General features: G+C 41.9%; 1 protein-coding gene across 1 annotated transcript; it reads left to right on the forward strand.

Annotated features, from left to right (window-relative positions):
* The first annotated feature begins 4,420 nt into the window (after positions 1–4,420).
* On the forward strand, positions 4,421–19,265 carry LOC141114312 (keratin, type I cytoskeletal 19-like). The gene is made up of 8 exons (XM_073607924.1): positions 4,421–4,938; positions 7,580–7,662; positions 9,399–9,555; positions 9,912–10,073; positions 10,153–10,278; positions 14,918–15,138; positions 17,464–17,492; positions 19,012–19,265. The coding sequence occupies exons 1-8, from the start codon at positions 4,516–4,518 to the stop codon at positions 19,086–19,088; spliced, it is 1,278 nt and encodes a 425-aa protein (XP_073464025.1). The 5' UTR covers positions 4,421–4,515; the 3' UTR covers positions 19,089–19,265.
* The last annotated feature ends 1,600 nt before the right edge of the window (positions 19,266–20,865 follow it).

Below are 20,865 nucleotides of genomic sequence, written 5' to 3' on the forward strand. Positions count from 1 at the left end.
AGAGTGTCTGTGAGGGGTTGCAGTGTTGTGGCACCAGCACCAGTGCCTAAGGCCTAATTTTTCAGCTCCTGTTCAACAGGGGCATGTAATTACAATTCTTGATCTAATATTTCACAGCAGAGCCCTGTGAGGGCTTACAGTGTTGTGGCCACAGCAACACCTAAGGCCCAAATTTCTGCTGAGTATATAGGGCAGGACCCTACTTTCAAACAACTAACTTACAAACAACTCCTACTTGCAAACGGAAGGAGACAACAGGAAGTGAGAATAAATCTACCCCTAGGAAGGGAAATTCTCTCCTGTAAGAGTTAATATGGGAAAAACATTTCTCCTTTCCACTGATGCTTTCCAATCCATTGGGACAAAAAGTGAGGTGAAATCTTCTGAAGAGGAGGAAAGACAGCAAAACAAATGTCACAGGGGTGATAACCCTTCCCTATGTTTTCCAAAAAGCTTAAAAAAGATTTTTTGGCTGGAGCTAACCACGTTAAAAATGTACCCGTTCAAAATTACAAAGAGATTCTACTTAACAACAAACCTACAGCCTGTATACTGCTGTTCAGAGTATATAGGGCCTGGTGGCCCCACACCTTTCCTTATTTTAATTTGGGTGCGGGGTTCCCCTTAATATCCATACAAGACCCAAAGGGCCTGGTAATGGACTGGGGGGTACCCATGCCGTTTGTCTCACTGATTTTCATCCATATTGCCAGGACCCGACATTACATTAAACCCGCAAGCAGTTTTAAATGAGATTTTTTCCTTTAAAAATGACATTTGGTGCAGGGACTGTTCTAAACACGGGAAACACGCGTCACTTTACAGGCATACTATAGACACCCCTCAGGTACGATATTTAAAGGAATATTTCACTTTTTTTTTTTACTTTAAGCATCATTAAAATCACTGCTCCCGAAAAAACGGCCGTTTTTAAAAGTTTTTTTTGCATTGATACATGTCCCCTGGGGTAGGACCCGGGTCCCCAAACCCTTTTTAGGACAATACCATGCAAATTAGCCTTTAAAATGAGCACTTTTGATTTCGAACGTTCGAGTCCCATAGACGTCAATGGGGTTCTAATGTTCGTGCGAACTTTCGGTCCGTTCGCAGGTTCTGGTGCGAACCGAACCGGGGGGTGTTCGGCTCATCCCTATTAAAGATGATGGATGGATGGACAGTCACAGAACACTTGGACATCCCAGATTATTTTCTCCCTGTCAGAGTCTCTGTAAGTACCATATGACTTGTGCTGGCAGGAAGGAATACAGTCTGTCTGTGTTCTGTATGCCCCACAGACAATCTTTATCACAGGTCTTGTTGGTGTCAGTATACAAGCCTGGAGGGATTGGATGAATGATTTTGTTCTGTGGAGCTCCATGCTAGGTGCAGTGCAGGGTAATACAACTCACTGTGTTGTCAGTGCTGGGGCTGAGGAATCTTCGTCCAGTGTGTCCCCATAGCAGGCTGTGTTCTCTCCTCTCTCTCCCCTTTAATTCAGCTGCCGACATCTCCTCTTCTGTGCGTGTCACGGTAAAGACGAGCCAAAAAAAGTGTGCTCCCACTGTGCTAGATGTGAATGGGGCCTGAAAGTGAAATTGGTGGATTTACACAAGAACAACGAGGCTCCATTCACATCTGTTTATTTCTTTGCATTTCAGAACAGCGCCGCCTCAAACATCACAGTAAAAAATGCCCAAAAGCTCCGCTCTGAAAAAAAAGTTCTGAAGCTTCTTTGGGGCGATTGTTGCATGTAGGGCAACCCATTCAGGTGGATAATCTGCCCTATGCAGGATGAGGGAAAATGCGCCTATGTACTTGTATAAAGATGGTTATACACTATGCAATCTGTTTGTACAATCTCTGTACAATTTCATTTAGATTTACCAAAACGTTGGAAAATCACAAAAAAAAAAAAAGACAGGCCCTTGCACTACATAGTTAATGGTAGATCTAAAAGAGATTGTACAATCGCATTGTATAGTGTGAACTTTGCAGAACCCAGGACACACTTCTCCTGTTTTCAATACTACAGCTCTGCTCCACATAGGCTGTTATCTCATCTTTCATCTCCTGCACACTTCAAAATGCCAAATGGACGATCTAAGCACGATTGAAGTTAGGCCCCTTTCACACTGATACATTTTTCCTGCGTCTTTTCCTTGCAAGAAGAATGCAAGAAAAATGTTTCCCTTCCTGGACTTCTTCACACCACTGCGCTGTGGGTGCGGTGCATTTTGAAAAGTCTTGCAGGATGCATCTTTGGTGCGGTTTTCAAAACCGCACCAAAAATGCAGCTTCCCACTGAAATGAATGGAAAAATTGAGGTAAAATCGTGGTAAAAAACGCACTGTGACGTGTTTTGGTGAGTTTTTCAGTCACATGTCTATTTTTCACAGGTGCAGGCAACCCAAAAACGCACCAGAAATGCACAAGAAACACAGCAAAATTGTGGTAAAATCGCATAAGCTTTTGCTACAGAGCATTGTGAAAAGGCCCTTAGTTTAGGTTCACATCTATGCGGCTGCGCTCGATGCATTTCCAAGCACGTTTTGCAGTGCGTTTTGTGTTTTTAAACCCTAATTTTTTAAACGTTTTTGCATGCAGTTTTCATACATTTTGTGTTTTGTGTTTTTTTTTCTCTTTAAACGCACTGTATATAGCTGGTTGCTAAGAAGGGGGCCGGGAAGCTGACCACCGCATTCTTAACAACCGATGAGTCATCAGCTGTCAGCGGGCTTCCCCGCTGAAAGCTGTATGTAAAAAAAAAAAAGTGACGTCACAAGGGGCAGGCTTTCTGGGCGATGTCATTGGATGGCCATACCCCATACCTATATAAGAGAGGCCGGACAGCGGGGACATCACAACGGAGAAAGACAGCTTCAGGACAAGACCGGCTTTTTTTGTTTTTTAGTGGGTAACCGGCGGCGAGGAAGAAGACAGTTCCATGGGAGAAGACAACACAAGAAGAAGACGGCACCGGGAGATGACAGCACCAAGAGATGATGGCACCGGGAGATGATGGCAACAGGAGAAGATTGCTCCGGGCTTCTTAATTAATAAAGGACGCATCAAAAACCGGCTCTTGTAGCTTTTTACTATGTCACTGTTTTTTTTGGTGAATGGGTAGAGGTACGATGTGCCCGATACCCATTCACATGGGAGGGGCTGGGATCTGGGGCTCCCTTGTTAATAGGGGCTTCCAGATTCCGATAAGCCCCCCCGCCCCCAGTCCCCAACAACCACCGGCCAGGGTTGCTTGTCCTCATCAATATGCAAGGTGCTTTTACGGTGGGGCGGTGTGCTCGCTCGTCACCTCCCTTTCCTGACCTACCGGGCGGCATGCTCGGATAAGGGTCTGGTATGGATTTTGGGGGGGACTCCACACCATTTAAAAAAAAAAATTGGCGTGGAGAGGGGGCCCCCCTCTGAATCCATACTAGACCCGCAGGGTGACCCCACGCCATTTTTTTCACAAATTATTTTGGCTGGCATTTTTTTTTTTTACATGCAGCTTTCAGTGGGGAAGCCCGCTGACAGTTGATAACTCATCAGGTGTTAAGGATGCCGCCGGCAGCTTCCCAGCCCCCTCCTTAGCAACCAGCCATATACAGTGTTAAAATAAGAAAACGCAAAACACATCAAAAAACGCTTTACAAACACAACACTTGCGTTTCTGGTGTGGTTCCATTGAAATCTATTACCCACAAATCGCGGGTAAAAAGTAAAAACGCATAGATGTGAACTTGTACCATAGGGAAGCATGTTAAATGGACTGTAGTGAATTTCTGCAAACTGCAAAAAGCATTAAAAATTGCCTAGGTGTGAACCTAGGGTTAAGTTTCATTGCATTTTTAAATATTCCAGTTTGTACCAAGATGCAGTTTCATGCTCCATACCAATCTGTGAAGCTAAGTTTAGGAGTTTGAAATGCTAGATCATTTGTCTTTTCTGTGTCTCCAAAACAGATACGTTTCAATCAAGTAAGACTTGGCAGAGACTGTGCAAACCACTGAATGCTTGTATTGTACTCTGCTCATTCTGTCATCGCCCCAGTAACATATACAAGAAAAATAGTTTAAAAAAGTTATCTGTGAACCTAAATCTTCAAATCGCCAGTGGTGCCTCTCATTCACCTATTGAAATGTGTAAGGTTATGTACATAAGGAAGCAGGAATTCATATTTGCTTTTTAACAATGAAAGATGAACTTGATGCTGAGTTTGTGCCCTGAAGGAAAAAAAAACACTGTTCGAGAGTGCGGTCTTTGTTCCCAGAGAAATTAAGAGAATGAAACTCCGATATGCATCTGCAAGAGAGGAATCCAAGATAAGTACAGTTTGGAAAGGTATCACAGTGGCTTAGTTCCAAGTAGGAGGTCACATCAAACAACTACACATCTTCACCATGGTAACATCAGTTGAGGAGAGGATATAGAGTGCCCAGGTGAACTCTTAGCACCACTTCCAACAGGTGACTTTCTATCGGTACACTGCTCTATTCATCCATCAGGATCACCATGAGTTATAGCTATGCACACAGCAGCTCTTCCAGGGCTGGAAGTGGTCTTTCATCTCGACTATCTAGTGGAGTCTTTGGCTCATCAAGTGTGCATGGAGGTTATTCTGGCCCTGGTATCTCTCACTCCACCTCTAGGATGGTGTCTTCTGGATTTAGCGGTGGCTCTTCTTTTGGTGGTGCTGGCAGCTCTGGCTTTGGTGCCAGCCATGCAGATGGAGTTCTCTCTGGAAATGAAAAGTACACTATGCAAAACCTCAATGACCGCCTGTCAAATTACTTGGACAAGGTGAAGTGTTTGGAAGAGGCCAATACAGAGCTTGAGCACAAGATCCATGACTGGTATGAGAAGCAAGGGTCAGTCACTGTGCGTGAGCAAAACTATTCTCCCTTCTGGACAACAATAGAAGATCTGCGTGAAAAGGTAATGTATCCTTCAAAAGTGCTTGGGATAACTTTTATAACAAGTATAGGGACATTTTTCTTCCATACTTTTTTTTTCATAGTGGGTCACCTATCATTGTATAAAAGTCCTGTTACATCAAGAGTATTGGATTTTATCGTTAAACATTGAGAACTATCTTCAACTTTTCTCAGAAGGAGATAGAAGATAAAAATGGGCAGTAGTAGTTAATGACAATTATCTGGCAAACGTCTGGTAGCTCACTGGTTTGTGAATCCCTTGGCCAATTACATGGTTACATTGATACAACAGCAAGAGATTATAGGGGAACATAGAGAGGTTGTAGCTATCCTGGATGTATTTATTCTTCCACAGGATATCAATGTGGCTGTTTCCTGTTCTGAATACATCAAGGCTCATCAGTACAAGGACACTGATCTTTTAAAGTACAATGTCACCTCCAGCTAAAAGAATTCCAGGCAGGAATGCATGGTTTGAAAAAATATACTTTAGACATGATTGATTTCCACTGTACTATAACTTTACATTTTAAATAACATAATACTAGGCACTTTCAAAAATGTATCTACATGGTAAAACCATGTTTCTTCAAGCTTTTTGGAACATAGGATTTTGATAGAGGGGCCAAAAGCAAGCAACTAAATAGATAAAATGAATACAAGTTCTTATTTCAGGACAAGATTAAAAAAAAACTGTAAGGTTTGGAAAAAATACATCATAAAGAAGGCTTTAAGGTGGAGTTCCACCCAAAAATGGAACTTCCGCTGTCTGGATTCCTCCCCCCCTCCGCTGTCACATTTGGCACCTTTCAGGGGGGAAGAGGGAGCAGGTACCTGTCTAATACAGGTATTTGCTCCCACTTCTGGCGAAAGATCTCCGTAGTATCCGCGGCGATTTACGCCATGTCCAGCCCCTCCTCCGTCTCCCCCGCTGTCTTTTAGGAGACACACAGGTCCCAGAAGACAGCAGGGACCACTCAGAACACGCAGCGTGACTCGCGCATGCACCACAGGGAACCAGGCCGTAAAGCCACAAGGCTTCACTCCCTGATTCCCTTACTAGCAATGCCGGCGCCTCCACCCGGAGCCGAGGGACGGGTCAGCTTCTGGTGAGGACATCGCGGGTGCCCTGGACAGGTAAGTGTATATATAATATAAAAGTCAGCAGCTGCAGTATTTGTAGCTGCTGACTTTTAATTTTTTTTTTTTAGGCGACACTCCGCTTTAAATAACATATATCATGTATAAAGATTTGGCAGAATAGCCAAAAGGACTGTGCAAAAGGGACGTTAGTTGTGTATGACCGAAAGATTTTTTCCCCATCAGTTCAGGACTGTTTGATCTCACGTTGATAATAACATTTAACATTATTCTACTAAAGGCTAATATAGCAAAAGTTTTTTCTAATGTGGCAAAATTGGCTGGGAGGGGGTGGAATATTTTGCCTTCCTTTGGACCAAAACTCTAGGGATTGTTAAAGGTTGAACTTATTGACTAATTGACTATGTCACTGCTGCCTTTCAGAAATACAGATTTATGGAACTATATAACTGTGAGTGGAACTATTTTGAGATTCTCTGGCATCTTTCACAGATGCTAGCTGAGAGGATCCTTCCAGAGTTGATATATTAAAGTGTCAATCAGATCAAAAACACTCTGTAGAGATATACATATGTCTTGTTGGTTTAGAAATGTCTTATCTCAGAGAGGGCTTAACTATGTGGCTGGATAAAGAGAAGTGATATTTGGCTTAAGGCTGATTTCCATGTATGTTTTTTTTTCAGCTTAGACCAAAGTAAGTATACATATGCCATATGCCATATATGATGATCCCTGTAGAAGCAGAGAATCACTGTAGTAGCCGCCTCTACTACAGCGGTCCTTGCTGTCTTTTGGGTTCATTGCCAACCATCTACCCTGTTGCATAGGGGGTCTCCAGCTTGGGTGCCATTCAAAGAATGCCTTGCATTTTCTCAATAAATACAAGGTGTTCTCTGATTAGAAGGAAAGAAGATTGTGATTTCACAGCCCTGCCTGTCCACCTAGTCCAATCAGAGAATGCACGGGACCCCAAAAACACAGGACCTGGCAGCTATTATAGTGATTCTTCACTTCCACAGTAATCAGCCATGTATGAAATATGTATACTTAGATTAGTTCCAGATGGACCAATGTAACTATACAAAAAAAAAAACATACCTGGAATTCGTTTTTTTATTGAACATCATCACCGGGCTTGTAAAATTCTTGCAGGGGCAGCTGCTGAATGTTCAGTTCCTATTGCCATGGGAATACTCTGCAGACTATGTCTTTCAAAATTGAGGAATCAAGGCAGAAGCCCAGTTTTGTTGGAAAAGTGTCCATGGACAGAGTGAAACAGAAAGAAGTGGGGAATAGGTAGAGCTCTGTAGCCCAGCAGGAACGGCTGACAACCCTAATGAAGATTTCAAGCACTGTGTTGTCACCATGAGCAGGACATTAGGAGCATGCTATGTGTGGCAGATCAGTACTTGCAAGGGATACAACATGGGGAAATGTGCATGTATTGAATATTTCTTGTTTTCTTTTTTTTCTTACTTTGGCATGACTTAAAAAATACTGTATGAGGATCCTAATGATGTAATTCGGAATTCTTCTTTCAGATTCAAGCTTCCACAACTGAGAACCATCAAATCACATTGGCAATTGACAATGCTCGCTTGGCCGCGGATGATTTTAAACTCAAGTATGTCCATGTTAATTTCACAAGTCTTTTCACTATTTTTTCAGGTTGATGTGAATAGTCTCTAATATACATACATGAGATTTTAAAAAAAAAGTATTTTTCTGTATGTTTTTTTCACTCATTATAGTCAGGTTCTGCTTCCTGCTTTGCAGTGTGTGCTACACAGTGGTTGGGTTCCTTCTACAAAAGCCTATATAAGTCTATGAGTTGGGTGACTCATTCATAACATAAGTGGCTGATAGCTTATCACAAGAGCTGTTAAAAAAGAAAGAGGTTTGTGCTGAGCTATTGGGAGCTACTGTACCTATAGTCCCACCAGTTCATGATTACCCCTAGCAACTACACACATTCTACCAACTCCTCTGTTGAGATTGTGATGGCCTTCCAGTCTCTTCTTTTCATCCTGTATGTGATTACAAACCCCGTTCTTCTAAATACGCAATGTACCTCCATGCACCCCTTTTGTAATAACCTCAGACCAGGCATGAAACAGTTGATCAGCCTTTACTGGACATCTCAGCAATACAGTCCAACGGGTGCAGTAACAATTCCTTTCTAACTAGCTACATCCAGGCTGCATGGTAGATACCTTCCCCAAGGTGAAAGTCCATTATGTGAAAGAGTCAGACAGACTTCCCTAGGGTGCACTCCATATGTTGTTGGCGGTTACATCTTCAGGCTTGGCCTCTTGAATCCTTCCCATGCAGGCCACGATGGACAGCCTGAGCAGACCCTTCCCCCTATTTATTGACAACACAGGGTAGAGAGCAGAGCCCAGAAATGCCCATGAAAATGCCAAGGGACTGGCTTAATGTTTGGGGCTGTTGTCCTGCAGCAGAATAAATTTGGGGCCAATCGCATGCCTCTCTGATGGTATGGTGGTATGGAGCGATGGATAAGTATCTGCCTGTATTTCTCAGCATTGAGGACACCACTGATCCTGGCCAAATCTCCAACTCCATTTGTAGAAATGCAGCCCCAAACCTCCACCATGCTTCACTGTTGACTGCAGACACTCATTATTGTTCCACTCTCCAGCCCTTCAGCGAACAAACTGCCTTCTGCTACAGCCAAATATTTAAAATTTTTACTTACCAGCACTCGGAAGGGGAAGGAGCCAGGAGCACCAGCAGGGGACCCCAGGAGATAAGGATCCAAGCTGCTCTGTGCTAAACCATTGCATAGAGCAGGTAAGTATAAAAAGTTTATAAAAAAATAAAAATAAAGGTTTTATAATAAAGTGCTGTTTATAGTATGTATAGCTAATGTAATTGAACACAAATTTTAACTAGAACTTTTTTTTTTCTGATAGGGTGGTAAGGGGTTAGAATCACTGTTAGGTTGTCAATGCTGTCTGTGTCCCTTTTAGGGTGATTCAGTGATTCTGTCTCCCTAACTGTCATGATCCCCAACATCAACAGGAATCAAAGTGAGAGTAAATCCAAAAGTTTGAGTTACCACCAGAACAGGAGTAGAGCCCTCTTCCAATGAGGACACTTGTTCCCATTACAGCTGTCTAGGAGGGGATTTCCCTCACATTGGTAATATATCTCCTCATTTCCAATTGTGTCTACAAGACAGAAAGTGAAGGAAAGCCGCCTAATGGGATGCAAATGGAAATTTTATTCAAAATAAAAAAAGTAGACGCTGACATAGGGGAGAAACATTATGACCTTAATTAACCAATCCTGGACATCAGCTTTTCACATTCTAATGCCAAACCTTGCTGCCTTCAGGTATGAGAATGAGCAACACTTGCGAATTGGAGTTGAATCTGATATCCAGGGTTTGAGAAGGGTTTTGGATGAATTAACACTCTCCAGATCAGACCTGGAGTTGCAGATTGAGAATCTGAAGGAAGAGTTGGCCTACCTGAAGAAGAATCATGAGGAGGTGAGAATTTTGGGGTTTTGTAAATAAAAGGCAAATAACTGATGTAGCAACTAGAATTGTATATTGCACCTGGGTCCATGCACCATGAAGGCCCCGCTCTAACTCTGATTGAATGTTTATCTTTGCCTTCATCATTACACCAGAGGTAACATTATCATGGTGTGTTTTTATCAGCTACGAAAGGTTTTCAAATGTATTATACTACATACAGTATGTGTATATGGCAGAAAGATGTCATGAGACCTTGGTAAATAATAATAAAATAATTAACTGGAATTTATTATTTTTGAATTGTACCTACAGACCATATTCCAGTAGAAGCTTGGATTTAAATTTATGTTCTTCTCTTTGTTCAGGAAATGAGTGATAAGGGCCAGCAGATGAGTGGAACAGTGAGCGTAGAGATGGACGCAGCTCCAGGAGCTGACCTTTGCAAGATCTTGGGTGACATGAGAGAGCAGTATGAATACATGGCTGAGAGAAACAGGAGGGATGCAGAGGGATGGTTCTTATCCCAGGTATGGTTACACCAATGTGTATGGTTTCCTCATCCTCTTTTTTAAAGAATGTAACCACATCTTCTTTCTCCATTTATAGAGCGAATCCCTGCAGAAGGAGGTTGTGTCCAACACACAACAAGTCCATTCCAGCAAATCAGAGGTCACAGAGTTGAGACGCACCATGCAGGGTTTGGAGATTGAGCTGCAGTCACAGCACAGCATGGTGAGTCCACATGAAGATAGAGAAATCATACTTAAATGTGTCTATATGCTAAAGCAATTTTGTCAATCAAATCAAAATAGCCACCCACAAGGTTGCCTAGCTGTCAAGATCTTGACATATGGCGCTACCTACAGATCAAACATTTTGTCAACTCACTTCTTTTGAGTTAATAATCTTTGAAACCACTAACCTCACTAGAACAATTATGCTTGAACCAAACTGCTTCCAGAGGTGTACTCACAACAACTTTACAAAAGGCAATTTTCTGACAGCACTTATAGACCAGCTTTCTGCCATCTTTGGGAAAACTTACTATCAAAAATTATAGTTTTGCATCCAACAATTTGTCACTGTATAAAAGTAAGTAAAAACATACTTACTAGTCTATGGAGCCCAGTGTTGTCTTGCCTGTAGGGAAAGTTCTCCTTGCACTGTTCCTCTCTAGTGCCTGCATCTTAAATTGAGATCTGATGCATGTGTAGATATGGCCCAGGGATCTTTGCCAGGACTACTGGACCTAGAATATCTCTGCGGAATGTCTGCACATGCGATGGACCCCCTGCGCATGTGCAGATGCCACGTGCCCTGCTGGTAAACTAGCAAAAACCAACCCCATGCTGTTTTTGTACATGCCCAAAATCCTGAAGGTTGCCTCCTTGGATGCATGATGTAAAAATCCCAGGAGGCAGTTTTTGGGACAGCATGCATCCGTAGATAGACAGTAAGGGATCCCAGAGTAACCTGCAGAGTTCCTGTGCATGCTTGGAGTCCGAGTATATCATCTTCGCCTAGGCAAGAATGAAGGACCTGGACTTTCGAAAAAAAAAAGAATTACTTTAAAATAAAAATAATAATTTTGTTATAGAGAGAGGGCGGAGGCAAGAGAGGTGCAGGTTTACCCCCCCCCTGACCAGGCCATTTTTTGCTATACGGCACTGCCTTACTTTAATTGACAATTGCGCTGTCATACACCCAAATACAATTTATGCCATTTTTTCCCCACAAATAGAGCTTTCTTTTCATGGTATTTGATCACCACTGTGGTTTTTATTTTTTGTGCTATAAACAAAAAAAACGACAATTTTGAAAAAAAAAAAACAATATCTGTTACTTTCTGCTATAAAACACACTCAATACAAATCTAATTTTTTCATTATTTAGGCCAATATGTATTCTGCTACATGTTTTTGGTAAAAAAAAATCCCGATAAGCGTATATTGATTGGTATGAGCAAAAGTTATATGGGATATTTTTATGGAATTTTTATTTATTTATTTTTTTTACTACTAATGGCAGAGATCAGCGACTTATAGCGGGACTGCAACGTTGCAGCGGACAAATCGGACACTAAGTGACACTTTTTGGGGACCAGTGACACTAATACAGTGATCAGTGCTAAAAATATACACTGTCACTGTACTAATGACACTGGCAGGGAAGGGGTTAACATCAGGGGCGATCAAATGGGTAAATGTGTCCCTAGGAAGTGCTTTCTAACTGTGTGTGTGTGGTGGGGTGCTTTAACTGTGGGAACACAGATCCGTGTTCCTGCTTAGCAGAAATACAGTATCTCTGTCTTCCCTTGTCACAGATAGGCAGATCGCTGTTCTTTCCTCTGTCAGGAATATTCGGTGGGTCCGCCGGATTTGCTGGTTGGCTCCCGCTGTGTCCAATCACAGCGGAAGCCGGTCGCCGGCAGCATGCCGCAAACCCGGCAGTGCAGGAGATGTACAGGTACGTGATTTTGCCTGTAGCAGCCGCCGCCCCACAGTACATATATGCATAGTGGTCAGCAGACAGTTAAAGTAGAACTATAAGCAAAACTTTTTTTTTTTTCTTTTTAGATAGAGCAAGGGAGGGTTGTAACCCCTGTCAGATTTTTTTTCCCCCCCGCCATCTGTGTCCTATTTCTGAGATTTCCCTTCACGCCGGACCCGCCAATTGGCTCCCGCTGTGTTCAATCACAGCGGGAGCTAGTCTCCGGTGGCGCATGCGCAAACCTGGAAGTGTGCAAGACATAAAGGCATGTGATGTCGCCTGTAGGAGCCACTGCCCCGCAGTACATATATTAAATATAGGCAACACTTTTTTTTCATTTTGAAAAGCACAAGGGAGGGTTATAACCCCTGTCAGATTTTTTTTTTCACCATCTATGTTCTATTTCGGGGTTTTACCTTCACTTTCTGTCCCATAGCCAAACAGGAAGTGAAAGGAAATTCCTGCAAATTAATGGAATCTATTGGGGACCCCCAGGTCACCAGAACTAGTGTCCCCATTGGAAGTTTTCCCCTCTATTACTTTTCTGGGAACAACCCAACATATGGGATTTTCTTTTACTTTCAATGATTATGGTAAACAGGACAAACGGAGAGGGTGAATCTCCTTAATGGGGGCACAGACAGCAGTGAGAACTGACAGGTGTTCAAATCACTCTCTCTCCATCGAGAACAAAAAAAAATTGTTTTGCCTTTAGTTATACTTTAACTAACTTAGTGACTATAGACAACCCAACTTTTTACCTTCTGCATCTGAATGACCCCAACAAATATAAAAAAAAATCACAAATCATACAGTTAACTTAACAAATTCTCCCCCCCCCCCACCAAATCCATCCTCCCAGCAAGTTCCTGCCCTTGACTCCCCCTCTCGCTCCCAGTACAAATCCTCTTTATCCCCAAATCCCCTTTGTAGCACGCATCCTCTCCCATCTACAAAGCTCCCCTTACAGCACAACTCCCTATCACTACTCCCAGCAAAATCCCCCACCACCGCAAAATCTCTCCTCCCAGCACAAATCCTCTTACCCCCAGCACCAATTTTTGTGCCCCCCCCAACATGTTAACATGTTACAGGATCTCTAGGATACATACACATGTCAGTATATCAAAAGCAGAGATAACATTGTATATTCAAATATTAAACATTAGTAAGAATACTGGTATGACACACTTAAATATTAAAATAAACAAAAAATGTGTTTGTTTATTTTAATATGTAAGTGTATCATACCAGCATTCCTACTAATGTTAGATATTTGAATATACAATGTTATCTCTGCTTTTAATATACTGACATGTGTATCTATTCTAGAAATCCTTTAATATGTTATCAGATGCCACCCCCCTAAGGAAGGCGTAATCAGTCGAAACGCGTTGGGACTCATGCATCTGGAATCACTTCTCTTCAATATGCTGCAAATCAGTTTGTATTACCCAAGTATTATGTTTAAAGGCTTTTTATGTCTTTGCTATTTGTTGTACTGCTTCCCTGGTCTTGAGGAACCATTTCAATGTTATCTCTATAAATACTGTATTTTAGTTTAAATATATATACATTTTCTACATTATTTTGGTATCACAAAGTCCCATTCTCCCCCTCTTTCTTCCCCATTGTGGGTTTCAGTATGTAACATAGTCACTGAAACTGAGGTGGATTGGGGTATAGGAGCATAATTATTATTTTTTTGAACCCCCCTTCCCCCAGTCAGTGTCCCCCATTACAATTTCCCTGAACTATACTCTCAAATCAATACTTATACATTTAATACATGATGTAAGATGGCTATCCCAGAATTCTAGAAACAGCCATATACCCCTATTGTCAATGACTGGTGTTATGAATTAAACATTGTTTATTAGATGGAAAACCTTACTATGTCCCTCCGTAACCAACACAAAAAAATGTGATCTATTTGATACCCCTGGCTAATCTGCAGTGATTCAGAATAATATAAATGTATCATGTCTCTCATGACCCCCTCTCATATCCCAAACCCCTCAGACTGCTCCATCTTTGACCCAGCTCAGGAAAATTTTAGAGTTTGTTGAGAGCTTTCCATTTCCCCAAATTCCCCACCTGTCCCCCACCACCCTGTTCTTCCAATCCTCCCCCCCACTTACCTTTCTCATTACTTTAATTTCTCCCTTCCACAATACATTGCATGGAAACTTTCTGGGGACTGGAAAGGGTAACTCCCATGCTTCCCACCAAAGATCTTACACAAGATTCATTGTTTTGTTAACATTTAATGCTTAAAGTGTATGTAAAAAAAATGTAAAAGCTAGGGACTAGCCCTTAGATCTTTATATTAAACATTTTCATTCCATTTATGCACAGAAATAGAGTACCCGGTGACCCTGCCAGTGCCCTACTTATATAGGCCTATAGAGTAGTTAAAAGAGCATCGGTAGCATTACTGATGACAATGGTGTAGCTAAAGAACTATTGGCCCCAGTGCAAATTATGGACCCTGACCCCGCATAATGGGCTTTCACACATACTGGTCCCACAAAAATACAATCATAGCGTGTACCAAGCAACTACTCCAGGGGGCACCACTCTGCTGTCTTTCATTGACTTGACTTACCTAAAAGCTTAACTTCAGTGAGCAGTAGCATATTATTTTCCTCCTGGTTCTACAACTAGGGGGATTTTAGAGTATAATATTACTTACCTTATTGCTCATCCAAACTATATATATAAGAATCTCTGGCCATGAACGAAAGAGTGGCGACTATAACCATGGCAACCTGCATAATAAAGAGTAAACATCAAAAAAATGTAAGCGTGACTGGATATCAAACAGACCCAAAATACATTTCAGTCAACAATTTCTAATCATATCACTTTGTCTCTTTAGAGAGCAGGACTGGAGGCTTCCATTTCTGAAACGGAGGGCCGTTACGGTGCTCAACTCCACCATGTCCAGTCTGTCATTGGCACCCTTGAAGAACACCTGACCAATCTGCGATCTGATCTGGAACATCAGAATATGGAGTACAAAACACTTCTCGATATCAAGGCTCATCTGGAGGCTGAGATTGCCACGTACCGTAAACTGCTGGAGGAACATGATCATGGGTAAATCAAAAAGTCCTACAAAGATCTGCTGTAATATTTTGGTTTTGTTGGTGTAAATTGTAAACAGGTCAAAATGGAGATGGGCATCACAATGACACTTTTCTACAAAATGCTCCAATTAGGCTTATTTAGGCTTTACTCTATAGCTGTATTGTATTGTGTATTGTGTCGGTTTCCATGTTGGATGACCAGTATAAGCTACCTAGTACAGTAACAAAAAAAGTCCAATCAGTGTATATTTTAAAACGATGACGGCCATGTCACACTCGACATACTTGCAAAAACACTCCAGTGACAGGGCTGCTAAAAACTTCAGAAAAAATACTTTTATATGTCACTTCCCCACTGGTCGGTTGAGTTCAACGTTGATCCCTCACTGATGAAAACACCGCAAATGTAAGTCGCCAAGTAGGGAGTGGCGTCTTGCTCACCCAGCCATTGAGGAAAAAAGTGAGTATCGATCTACCCTGTTTAGACTAGTATAATGATACTGCTGGTGGTGCAACATGACATGACCCTTTTGATGTGACCCTAGTTCAGCGAAATCATCTCTGTTTAAAATATAATACCAGTCACTAGCTGGTAGAGCAAGAGCGGTACAAAAAAGTCTCAAAAAGAAAGTTCAGCAAATATATCTATGTGTGTCGTACTTGAAAAAACAGCAATAATTACTGCAAAGGTGACCCAGTACATGAACTGAGGCTCATGCCCTAGGAACCACGGTCTATCAAAGCTAATGGTCGTATGTTGTTATGCTCTATTTGGCTGTTTTTGCAATTTTAAGCTAGTTGAAAGTGGTTGAACTACCTGAAAATTGTTGTATATGTAGCAACCTGATGTTTAGGCAGGGCTGCTATTAAATTTAGTTGCCAGGCGATAGTTGCCTTGGCCAATTGTTAGGCGATCAATTGATTTCCCCCTAATTCTGGAATTGCTTCACTTCTCTCTTCTGTCACTAGGTGGCATTGTAGCTGGCGACATTAGATAAGACAAGGGCATAGCAAGGACGGATTGTGAATGAATGGGGTGTCTCATTCAATTGGCAGGGGTTTCTTGAAGTCCCTTGGCCTGCTGGGAGAGCCTATTTATTTGGGTAGAGTCAGGTGACCGGGGTTCTGTGCCACCTGGACGGCTGTCTGGGTGGACGTGTGTCATGCTGCCCTGGGCTGCTAGGCTGTAAGCTTAATTACTATCCTGGGGACATCTGGCTGCTAGGCTGTCTAATGGGCCTATCCAGAAGCAGGAGAGCAGGGTTGGGACTGCAGGCTTGTAATCCAACCAGAAGTAATGGTTCTGCCGGCCGGGGAACCAGTTGTGGTCAGAGGTAGAGTGGAAGCTGTCACCACTAAGGGACCATCCACCTCGTTACCAGAGACCACTGTGTGTAAGCTGAGGCCAGTACCAGTGCAGACTTCTCGGCAGCCGGGGACAGTGAAGAAGTGGGAAAACTTCAGCAAGTGCCAAGCCAGGGACCCAGCGGGACAGCAGAGGTGACACTTGCGGAGCATCAGTGAGTGCCAAGCCAGGGACCTAGCGTGTCAGCGGGAGTGGCGCTTGAAAAGTATCTGTGAGTGCCAAGCCAGGGACCCAGCAGGGAAGCGGGGGTGACACTTGAGGAAGATAATCAGTGCTAAAAGTGGAAGAGTTCAGGGGATTCAGTGGCTATTGGATCTGAAGTCTAGAGAAAGACTGGGAGCTCGTGGAGTGAAGACCCACAGTGAGTGATGGTGGGGTAAGCTGAGAACTGTTCGTGTTGCAAATAGTTGAGTACAACTGACGTTAGTAACTGCTACAAGATTGTTGCCATAGGAAACAGCTGTCCTACCTATACAGAAGTGGTGTCCGGCTGGAGGCCTTCACTTGTATAGCTGTCTACCTATAGAAGTCTCGGAGTCTGCCAATTACGATTGCATCTACTTAAGGGTGTCCTGGCCCTAACCCTCTCTCCCCAAGTTCTGTTCAAGAGACAATAAAAATCTCTTTGTATTCAAAAAGTGTCTTGCGCCCACCATTTCATCTTGCAGTACAACCACCATGCCTTGTAACCTACTCTATCTAGAAGGATGTCAGCTGTCCCTAACTCTGGAGGTCACCATTAGGCCTCAAGGGACCCGGGACTTTGCTACATATATATGCCTAGCCTAAGGGTGGTCATACTTAGGCTGGTGTTTGTACGTGATGGGTTCAATTCAAGCATCACTTGTGGCTACTGGCTGAGGATTGGGGTCTGTAATTTTACCGGTTCCATAAATAAGCTCCTTAATAACACAAAAATAGATTTGTTTGAAAGCTTCAACCGCTAACTGTTCTCTTTTCATTTCACAGCACTGGAGCTTCTCATAAGGATAGTGCAGGTAAATGATTGTAATCTTTAAACTGAAATCCTGAAATGTAGCTGCAGGCTGATTTTAATTTAACCAGAAAGATACATTGATAGCAGCTGTCAGTAGGAGTACAACTGTACCAGAAATATCAGGTCTCTGTGAGTTCTACATTTTTTTCTGAGTATAAAATGGGAAAAAATAAGCTTTGCTCTTCAAGTTGAGATATCATATATGTGCTAAAAGTGGCATATCAAAATATCACATAATAAATCTCATAATGCAGACTTATCATTTTGCAGTCTAGCAAGGCTTGTTTATGTTACAGGAGCATTGTCGTACTTAAAAAAAAATGTTTTTTTAGTTTTAAACAGCTTGGTTTGCGTACCTACACATAATATTGTGGGGTTGATTTAATAAAACTAGAGAAAGCACAATCTGGTGCAGCTGTGCATAGTAGCCAATCAGCTTTTAACTTCAGCTTGTTCAATAAGCTTTGTAAAAAAAAAACTGGAAGCCGATTGGTTTCTATGCACAGCTACACCAGATTTTGCACTCTCCAGTTTTAGTAAATTAACCTCTGTATGACCATAGCTGGAGGTTAACCAGTAGAAAACTGGACTGTAGAAGGATCACATAGTACCATTAGTTTTTTCAAGCTTTTTGGGAACAGGATACCTAATAAGGTCAAGAGATCTGCACATAATCCCCACTCTCCCACCTTTTACTATGTTGACACCTCCCATGCTGAAAGCATTAAAGATGCTTAAAAGCCTCTGACTACTACAGATACTCAAGAGTGTTACTCCTTTTTTAATGCCACTCCCAAAACACCCACCCCCCCCCAACAAAAAAATATAAAATAAAGAATATGGGGCTGGTATCAACTTGCCAGGGAACTGCATTTTCACTACCCATGCTAAATGCGTTGCGTGCCAATATCACACAGTGTTGGCGGTTAGGGATTAATAAACTAAGATCCTTTATAGTTAGTCATCCTATTCAACATTCTATAACTTAGAAGGTCTGCACCATGGAAAAAACAAAACAAACTTTCCATGATGCAAAAATGGCCTTCCTTTTTTTCTATGTAAGTTGTGTTCTCCGTATGATGAGAGTTGGATTGTTCAAATTCTCAATAGGCTGCATAGACCATGGCCAAGGAAACAAATGGCTGCCAGGTGCATCAGCTATTCAACACCTATCATAGTGTGTTGATTCTATGGGCAGTAGGTTGTTCCTAGGTGCTGTGTGTGTTTGTGTTGCCTGGCCTGGCCCAGATGAAGATATTGATGATCATCTAAGAAGGATGGAATTTGCAATATGGAAGATAAAGTTTAAAATGAACTCTTGCTTCGTGATGGTGCCCTAGGAAGCTGGCCCAGGGGAGAAAATGTCTGAATCCAGCCCGGGGTACAATGTAGAGGGGAAACAAATCAAACTTTTTTCAATTAGAGCTCCTCTTATCCTATTAATAAACCTAAATACTTCTTCTATTATACAAATCCTGGGATTTGTACAACCATTAATCTTTGTTTTTTTGCCTTACTAGGGCCAAGTACAAACACTACTACTACAAAGGTTCACACTGTTGTGAAAGAAGAGACTTCTGCAGCTGACAAGAAGTGAACAAAGATAATATAACATACACTTCTGCACATACATGAGTCTTGTATTATGATCAGCCACTCAGAAGAACCCCTGCAGCAAAGAAATAAAATCAGTTATGCAGTTTCTTGATTTTTTTTTATTACATTCACCAGCTCTATATGCAATGTTGTACTCAATAAAGAACCATGCACCATTTTCAAAGCTCAATAATATTTTTTTTTCTGTTATAGGTCAGAGCTGATCAAAATGCAGATTGAGATCCAAAAAATAGTTTTTTAAATTAGAGTTGCCACCTCATCCCTTTAAACCCAAACACATATTAATTACACAGGTTCTGTGGCTGATTAAGGTGGCAAAATAAACTCACTTGGTGCTGTATCTTCATTCAATTAGCCTCAGAACCTGTGTAATTCTTATGTGTTTAAAGGGATGAGGTGACAACTCTATGTTTAATTCTTGGGTTAAAAAAATCTGCCAACTGTTGTCTTAGAAACCAACTTATCTGGGTATTTAAAGCAATGATAGAACTCAAACTTGGGGTCCAAATTTATACCAACTTTTGGGGACTTGACCTAACAAGGTTGATGACCACTGCAGATCTGGAGCTCAACTGAATAAAGTTAAGATGGTAAAAATGTTGCAATAACTCACCAGCAATTCTGTGACTAGGCACAATCAACAATTTTTGTACACATGGTTCCACAAATGTGTTTGCACAAATTCTTCTACATTGAGTGGGGCTCGTTTTAGTGTGACCTGTGCCATTTAGAATCTTTAGAAACCACACCTGTGGGAGTATATAAATATTTAAATGCCAACAGGAACAAAGAGCTGTAAAACACACCACCAACCTTAGCATTTCCCAACTCACTGGTAGAACATATCAACACTTGTAATTCCATTACTTTCTGAGAGAGCAGAATGCACACTGCCTGTCCTTGTCATCCCCATATGAAGCTCCAGGGCCTTGGAAACATACCGGGAAAGAGGATGTGCAAATTTATATGAAAATGGTGAGCTTATGAAAGTCAGAATATTCTATTTTCATGTGCTTCAAGATGGTGCTAAAAAGATGAGTAACAATGTACGATCTTTGTGTTGACAGCTTATAATATTAGCTATCTGGTTCTCCTGGAACTTTATTGTTTTTCCCCTTCATAAATTGTTGGCACTTTTTTTAAATACATGGTGGTGTAGTGGTTAGCACTAACGCCTAGCAGTGAAAAGGGGCGCTGGTTCAAATCCCAACCACGACACTACCTGCCTGGAGTTTGCATGTTCTCCCTGTGCCTGCATGGGTTTCCTCTGGTTTCCTCCCACACTCCTAAGACATGCTGGTAGGTTAATTGGCTTCTGTCCAACTTTGCCCCTTTCTGAAAGAGCAGAAAGCACTCTGCCTGTCCTTGTCATCCCCATGTAAAGCTCCAGGGCCTTGGAAACATACCGGGAAAGAGGATATGCAAATTTATATGAAAATTTTGACCTTATGAAAGTCAGAATATTCTATTTTCATGTGCTTCAAGATGGTGCTAGAAAGATGAGTAACAATGTACAATCTATGTGTTGACAGCCTATAATATTAGCTATCTGGTTCTCCTGGAACTTTATTGTTTTTCCCCTTCATAAATTGTTGGCACTATATAAATACATGGTGGTGTAGTGGTTAGCACTCTCGCCTAGCAGTAAAAAGGGGTGCTGGTTCAAATCCCAGCCATGACACTACCTGCCTGGAGTTTGCATGTTCTCCCTGTGCCTGCATGGGTTCACTCCGGTTTCCTCCCACACTCCAAAGACA

The sequence above is a fragment of the Aquarana catesbeiana genome, linkage group LG12 (assembly GCF_042186555.1).
Source record: "Aquarana catesbeiana isolate 2022-GZ linkage group LG12, ASM4218655v1, whole genome shotgun sequence".
Taxonomy (NCBI): domain Eukaryota; kingdom Metazoa; phylum Chordata; class Amphibia; order Anura; family Ranidae; genus Aquarana; species Aquarana catesbeiana.

Coding starts and splice junctions, on each gene's coding strand:
- LOC141114312 (XM_073607924.1), top strand. CDS start 4,516: ATGAGTTATAGCTATGCACACAGCAGCTCTTCCAGGGCTGGAAGTGGT. Junction 4,939..7,579: donor TAGAAGATCTGCGTGAAAAG/GTAATGTATCCT, acceptor TTCTTCTTTCAG/ATTCAAGCTTCCACAACTGA. Junction 15,139..17,463: donor CTGGAGGAACATGATCATGG/GTAAATCAAAAA, acceptor TTCATTTCACAG/CACTGGAGCTTCTCATAAGG.